General features: G+C 54.4%; 1 protein-coding gene across 1 annotated transcript; it reads right to left on the bottom strand.

The window, feature by feature from the left end:
* Positions 1-1268: 1268 nt before the first annotated feature.
* Positions 1269-2496, bottom strand: LOC146590678 (caltrin-like protein 2). The gene is made up of 3 exons (XM_085313876.1): positions 2419-2496; positions 1678-1839; positions 1269-1539 (listed from the first exon to the last, which is right to left on the bottom strand). Exons 1-3 carry the CDS (start codon positions 2480-2482, stop codon positions 1535-1537), a joined length of 231 nt encoding a protein of 76 aa, XP_085170002.1. The 5' UTR covers positions 2483-2496; the 3' UTR covers positions 1269-1534.
* Between the last annotated feature and the right edge of the window lie 4842 nt (positions 2497-7338).

The following is a 7338-nucleotide window of genomic DNA, read 5'->3' as shown; positions in this document are numbered from 1 at the left end:
AGGGACAGAACAGGTTTCTTTCCCTCCTGGRGACAGGAGCCAGCTGACCTTGAGAGCTTCCAAACCTGGTGATGGTCCTCACCACGCTGCTGCTCTCTGAGGGAGTCTGGCTCCCACCTGAAATGCTCAACATGGTGCAACACACTGGCACGAGCTGAGGCAGTTGGGCTGTAGGGCTCTCGCCCCAGCAGCRCCAAGCTGCTGTTGATGTTACATAAGCAGTCACCTCCCTGTCTCCTGCAGCTCAGGGGTCTTTCTCACTGCCCTTCTACCCCATCCTGGTGGGTGGTCAGGGCCACCAGTCAGTCTCTCTGAAGGATTTCCTGGTTTGGGCTGGGAGGATGTGGAAGGAGCTGGATATCAGGCCCCTTGTGAAGTCCAAGTCTTCCCTGCATGTCACTCAGGGGGGTGAGCCTTGAAGAGAGCTACATATCTAAGAAGAGAAAGGTGGCCAAGGAAAGATTCCTCCCCAGTGAGCCACCCAAATGCTGGGGGGGGGGAGTGCACTTTGGGGATTTTTTTTGCCCCACCCTACTTATCCCTTTCTGCTCTTCCCTCATTTTGTGCCCATAAATAAGACCTCTCCCCTACCCTGGGCAGGATTTGCCTCACTGCTTAGTGGAGAACATGGCAAAGGGACATGCAAAAAGCCAGCGTTAGCCTGCATGCTGAGGAGTGGAGCAGGGAGGCTGGCGAGGGGCCGTAGCAGGCACAGTCTGCTGGATGTTGGCACCGCCGAGTTGCTGTCCACCAGCTCAGGCTCAATAAATGATGAGGGGGCTCAGYCCTGCTTGGTGTCTGGGTCCTTGTAACCCCCTTCTCTGTCCTCCAATTGGTCACAAGTTTGGTACCTGCAGGAAGGCTCGTGATGGCTCTGCCTCTTGCATCTCCCTGGGCAGGAGGGTCCCTCCTGCTTTRTCTCCTCAGCTCTGAGTGGGAAACACTGCTCTCCCAGACCTGTCATAGGTCTTGTGAAAGGAAAGTCTCCCAAAGTGTCCTGTGGCAGTTTACTTTATCTCATTCTGATTATCCTCTCCTCTTGGGGTTTATTTGCCTCTGGTCAGGCTTCCTCCACAGACTTAGCTCCTAACCACACTCTAGGTCCATAGATAGTCCTGTTTTGATCCCTTCTCCCCAGGCAGAAATTTTGGGGAGCTGGTGGAAATGGGAACATGTGCCCAGGGTGGATCTGGAAGAGAGGCAAGGAGAGGGTAAGGAGGCAGAGGCCAGCGAAAGAGGAGGTGGAGGAAAAGCCACATGTCACACAATCCTGGGACAAGCTCCTTTATTGGTTATACCAGCAGTGAGGGAGCAGCCTGAGGATGAGAGGGCAGTATGCAGCAGCTGSCAGTGAGGCAGTCCAGGAGCCAAGATGGATGCAGAGTGCAGCAGAGCATGGGCTAGTGCCATCYCCATCCTCCTGGGACCTGGTGTGGGGCAGGGCAATCCTTAGCAGAAGTCTGTGCAGCTGGCTGGTGCCAGAGGTAGCACGGGGATGCTGCAGACACCTTCGGCCCATCCTGGGAGCTGGAGCTCACACTGGGGAAAGGGAGAGAAAAGTGRTTTGGGTCTGGTACCTAAAGCAACCCCAACCCAGGAATTTGGTTAAATGGAAGGGCTCTGGAAGCTAGACATGGTTCTGCCCAGAGCCAGGTCACCCAAGCTGTTCCCTGGTACCGTGGAAGACGGGGAAAGGAGGCGGGCGAGAGATGCATTTCCTCCCACAGAAGGTTTTACAGCACTTCTTAGACCGTGGGCACTGCTGGTCAATGTAGCACTGGTTTGGGGGGTTGAGCATCGCACAGGTAATTCGGACAATTGGGCAGGACCAGGCGCTGCCTGCAAGAGAAAGAGTGTTTGCTCCTGGCTGACTGCATCTGATGGACCCTGGGAAATGTGCATAGCTAGTGTCTGTCCTCTCCTCTTCCCATGCACTACTGAGCTGGGAGCCATCCCCTTCTAATCACATCTGTGGAAGCATGAGAAGAAGCTGTCCCTTCACAGCTGCTGGCTCTACACAGTTCCCTGGGTCCTGCACGAGGCTCCAGCGGGAGTGGGCGGCTGCTAGAGCACTACTCACTGCTGGGAGGGAAGGTCAGCATTGCAGAAAGGTGAGAGTCCCTGCCTCCCAGGGCAGGCTGCACTGGTCCCTCCATCTTTCCTATGGCTTTGTCTGATTCACAGTGAAATATCCATGGGATCCAGGGTTTGAGGTTCTCYAGAAGTTGACCTTGAAGTATCCCTTTCTCCATTTCTCCCTTACCTTTCYCGCTGTATGTGACACCATTGCTGCATCCTCTCCTCCCTTGGCCTTTACATCTGTAAGCATCTATCAGCTTGGTTACAGCCTGCGAGTGCAGCTCTTTCCCTTACCCCTCTGGCCTTTACAGCTTTCCTTTCTCAAAGGAGATATCATACCTGCTGGCAGCTCTGTCCAGAGGATGAGCATCCCCACGAGGAGGAGGGCAGCCACAGACTTCATGTTGTTGTGTCCCCTGTGAGGTCCAAGTGTGAAGAGCTGGGGCATGCTGACATTTAAGCTCTTTTGGGGAGGATGTGAGGTGGGGAAGAGGGCTGGATGAATGCCAATGTTTTCTTCTGCCATTGCATGTGTCTTCCGGGAGCTGTTTGCACAAGACAAACATGATATTGTTCAATTGCTCAAAAAGAGAAATTTATCTCATTGCACAACTGTAGCCATGCCTGGGGAGGTGAGGGACAAGCCAAGGAGAGCTAGTCTAGGGCAGTTTTCCCCTGAGCAGAATGGTAGAGATGGGGCTCCTATCTCACAGGCAGGTGCATTTGTCCAAGGGAAGAAGCGTCACAGTGACCCTGCTGTCGTCCCCTTGGGGGTTCCCCTGCTGCTCAGACTTCCCTCAGTACCCTGGTCCTAACTGCATCTGCAAACCAAGCCTGGCARCGTATTCCAGATGGGTGCCAATGCAGTGCATCAGACTACCCATGCCAGCGTGGGCCCAAGCTGGCCCTCTGTCTTGGAGGGTTTCGCAGAGGAGATTGGCACGTAACAAGGAGAACAGCTCATGCAAACTCACAGTAGCATAAGGTAATGGGAGCAAGTAACTTTGCAGCAGCCAAGGGTGAGTCTTTCCTGAGCTTTGAGGGGGTCACCCAAACTCAGGGGTCTTTTGTGGGTGGCTGGTGCCATATGGGAAGCAGCTCTGTGCTAGAAGAAAGTTGCTGGACCTACCAGCATAGGAGTTTTACCCCCATCACCAAACATCTCCAGGTGCACAGGGACAGCGCTACTGAGCAGTAACCACTGATATCGGTCGTGTTGGGATTAGGGACTCTGGTCAGCAAAGACCTCACCAGCCACTCAGGCCTCCACCTTCCCTTCCCTCGCAGTTCGTCCTCCATCCAGGCAAAGTTATTTTCTTTAGAGGCTCTTGGGTAATGGGAAATTACTCCATTTCCCACCAAAGGGTCAATGTCTCACTTGTCTGGTGTAACAGGTTCCTGAAATCCCTTCCTTGGGATTTCTGGTACAGGTAGAAACTACAGCTGTGTGGGAAACAGACCCAGGGAAGGTTCCAGGGGAAAACTGCGTGGCACAGCCCGATGTACCAGACCTTGGCTGCCGTGTGCTCCTGTCCTGGGCAGCCCCTGATTTCACAACCGGGCAGAGGAAGGCTCAGCAGGGCCAGCTGCTGTGGGGCAAGGCCGGCCCCCTTGGTGCTCGGCTCACCCCACTCCCGGGCTCCCCGGCCCCGCTCCCAGGAGCTCCCGCATGCTTCTGTCGCAGGCACTGCTGCTGTTTTGTGTTCACTGTGTCACCCTTCCTTTACTGTGTCTTGACACTGACATATTGACTGAACATGTGCCCATTAACTTCCTGGATATTTGTTAATAATTGTCCAGTTTCCCTAATGATGCTGCGGCTTTTTGCAATTTTTTATAAAAACCATTTATTAAAATAGCCAGGAGAGTGCTTAGCTAACCCAAATAGGCTTTCTCTGCCTCACACCAATAATTTAGCACTTTTAACAAGGAATTGAGTTCATTTTTAAGCAACCTTTTTGAGGTCAGTTGCTCCTGGGATGAGACAGGACAGTATTACGCTCTCAGCTGTTTCCAGGGTCTGTTCCAATGTCATCCARTGTTCCCAATACAGTTACCCAATGCAAAGGCCCAACAAACTCATAGCACAACTGTTTCTACTACGAGTGAATCATCTTCTGGCCTTGCCCTGGGAGAAGGAAGACCCAGGTGAGACCCCACAGGTGGTAACATTAAGAGAGCCAGCTCTGAGGCCAAGCCTGTCCCTAGGGAGGTTTGAGATGGGGATGTCCTATGCCCTGCTGGTATTATTTTGTCTCTGAGAAAGGGGTTTAAACATCTGAGTCTGCAAAGCTTAAGCTAACTGTTTACATTCACAAGTCTCTAGGGCTGTTGGGGAAAAATGTCCTTCCATGTGTTTCAGTGGAAAGTGATTGACTAACTGAAAATCGAAGAGCACGGCTGCTTCTTGCAGCTCCTGAAGTCCAGGGGGGGAAACACTATTTTGAACGTTGGTTTTTGGCAAAGAGCAAAGCTTGCATTCAACTGCAAAACAAGCTAGGGGGGAAAGGAAAATCCCTTGGAGGTTTTTGATAGTGCTTTCTCCAGGGCAAGTTCTGCCATAGTGAAAAAATATAAAATCTGAGTGCAAACTCCCACAGAAAAATCCAGATGATGGCATTTTCTGGCCACAGATTTGTTGTCTGGACCCTTTGGCAGACCCCACTTTGCATTCTGCTTTGGGAGAAGCACTTTTCCCATGTGTGCCACATTCCTTGCCCCATCCACTTGCATGTGCAGGGCCAGGGTCCCACAAGGGTGTTCCCATCACCCACCACTTTTTCCTGTGTGAAGAGCACCTTGCAAGCCTCCAGCCAAGGCAGCAGGSCCTGTGCTGTGCAATGCTGGGGATGTTGCTGGTTAACGCTGCAATTTCCTGGCCAGGGCCATGCTCTGGTTTGTTCCTCCTCGGGGATGGCAAGAGAAAGGCCAGCTGCCCTACCTCACCTTGGGGTGCAGTTGTGCCCCTGTAAAGCCTGGCCATGCTCCCGCCATGGTTGCCCCCCGCCCCAAGGTGAAATATCCTTTTTGGAGCTCTGCAAAGTGCCGTGGCCCCTGCCTCGAATCTGGCAGTGTGGTGATGCTGCAAGGGGAGTACGAACACGGCTGCTGTCTTCGTCTGCACACGGCGCTTCTTGTGGAGGGCAGAGAGGGGGAACTGGGGAGGGCTGAATCCCTGGCTCCTTCAGGGAGATCCCACTGGGACATTTTGCCTTTTCTCAGCCTCCTGGAGGYACAGAGATGGTTTGTGCTGCCATCGGCTCCTGCCTTCCTCCCTCCTGGATGGATCCAACTCAGAGTGATGAGGTTTTGGTGGCCCAGGCAGATCAGGGGGTCCCTACCCAGTGGCGTCCCAGGTGTCTCCGTGGGGTTGCAGGAGGCTATCTGCAACCACAAGTCCTGGGTTTCCCTGCTACCCAGGGCCCCCAGGRGCTTGTCCCACGGTGGCAGGGTTGGTCAAAATGTTATCAGGATGCAGCAAGCCTCTGAGCGACAGCTTGCGCCCCTGCAAACCAGCCCACGTCCCCTTCGCACGCCAGCTCTGGGCGATGCGGCCTCTTCTGCCTGAAGCCCGAGCTTGGGCCTCCCTCGCCCCTGGCTGTCCCTGCGGCTGTGGCCGGTTCCCACCACTGCCCGGGTGCCCGAGAAGGGGCCTCCCCAGCCCCAGCGGCTCTAATTAGTGCTGGTGTCTGGTGCCACCTAGTGAAAAGCTGTTAATGAGGCTTTGCAGGCCAGCGCGGTGCTTGCCCTGCTCCCAGGGAAGCCCCACACCCCGCTGTCCCCCCTGCTCCGGCCTCTCTCTGCCCAGAGGATGCTTTCCCTGACTCCGGCCCTTGGTCCGGGCCCTGCTGGTCAGACCAGCTCCCTGTCCCTGCCCTCTCCTCCCTTCACACGCAGCCGTGCATGCGCTGCTTTCTCTGCTGGCTCTTTTCCAGGCTCATCGCCCCAGAGCAGGTGGCCTCCTGGACTTGTAGGTGTGCTGCCAGCCCTCACAGCGCCTCTTCTGTCTTGCTGTTAGACCTTCTCCAGGTTGTCTACAGCCTCCTTAAAGTTCACCGGCCAATGTCACTGGCCAACATGACGCGAGGCCAACCAAGGCTTAATAATTCCTSTTAGGGAGAGCCCTTACCTACTCTAATCAAGGCTGTTACTAAATCCCAGAAAGCATTTACTAACTCCCCCTCATTGTAGCACACTGGCCTGGCTTGTTGGTCATTGCTTTTATTTTCCTTTCTTTCTTTTTCTTTTCTTTTTTCTTTTTGCAGTAGGATCAGACTCAGTTTATGACCCATTAAGCCTCCCACTCCCCCCATCCCCAGCAATCCTGCTGCCTGACCAGTGTCTCTTGTCTGTACCAGGTTATGTGACATCTCTGCCTCTGGCAACTTTGCTTTCTGCTTCCCCAATTCCCACGTTCCTCCTGAAACCCAAGTCCTTCCTGCACCAAACCATCTGGACACCCTGGAGCGACTGCAGGCTGTCAGCGCTTTGCAGGCATGCTTGGGGAAGAAAACTTCCCAGCTAACAGCCCCTTTCAGCAAAACGTGCTCCCATCTGTTCAAGCCTGACAGCGAAGCCCCGGGTCGCACCTCGGGCGGAGGTGATGGCCAGCACTTCGTTTGTCAGCCCTGCAGACAGACGTAACGAGGCTAYGGATGACCCTCTGCCGTGCTGCCGGGATTGCGAGCCCTGCTCACAAGCTTTCAAAACCCCACACCGAGCTAGGAAAAAAATCACTTTAATGTGGAAAAAGCTAATCCTCTCCTCATAAAGCAACTCTTTGAATACTTTTCAATTCCTCTCCTGCTGGAGCAGTCCAAGCAAGCCCCCAAACCCCTGCCCAGGAGCTGCTTTTAACCTTCTGCTTCTCCTCTCCAAATCTCAGCCTCATGCWCAYAAAACCTCTCCCATCCTAGCTCTCRCCACCCAGGGCAGGAGTCCCACGGATGCAAATTGCTTCTGGAAGCAGGATCGGCAGGATGTAGCCCTGAAAGCAGTAAAGAGCTGRGTTTTCGTTTTCAGGCCTTGAATTTTAGCCTTAGCCCCACACCTGCCRGCAGCCCAGTCCCAGGACCACTCCAGGAGCGGTGTGCCGGGCTGGCACAGCGGGAGCCGGGGCTGTGGGCTGGCTTCAGCCGTCTGCACTCAGCTTTGCACTTGGGGCCGTGTCTGAACGGGCTGGCTGCTCCGTTTCATCACGCACCTCTAGGAAAAGCATCCCCAGCTGCTTCCACATCCCGCAMCAGGAAAGCATCCTGC

This window comes from Rhea americana, unplaced genomic scaffold, assembly GCF_003343005.1.
Source record: "Rhea americana isolate MKP2758 unplaced genomic scaffold, rheAme1 scaffold_4, whole genome shotgun sequence".
NCBI classification, from domain to species: Eukaryota; Metazoa; Chordata; class Aves; order Rheiformes; family Rheidae; genus Rhea; species Rhea americana.
This window is presented reverse-complemented; position numbering and strand designations above follow the sequence as displayed.

Coding starts and splice junctions, on each gene's coding strand:
- LOC146590678 (XM_085313876.1), bottom strand. CDS start 2,482: ATGAAGTCTGTGGCTGCCCTCCTCCTCGTGGGGATGCTCATCCTCTGG. Junction 1,840..2,418: donor CTGGACAGAGCTGCCAGCAG/GTATGATATCTC, acceptor TTTCTCTTGCAG/GCAGCGCCTGGTCCTGCCCA.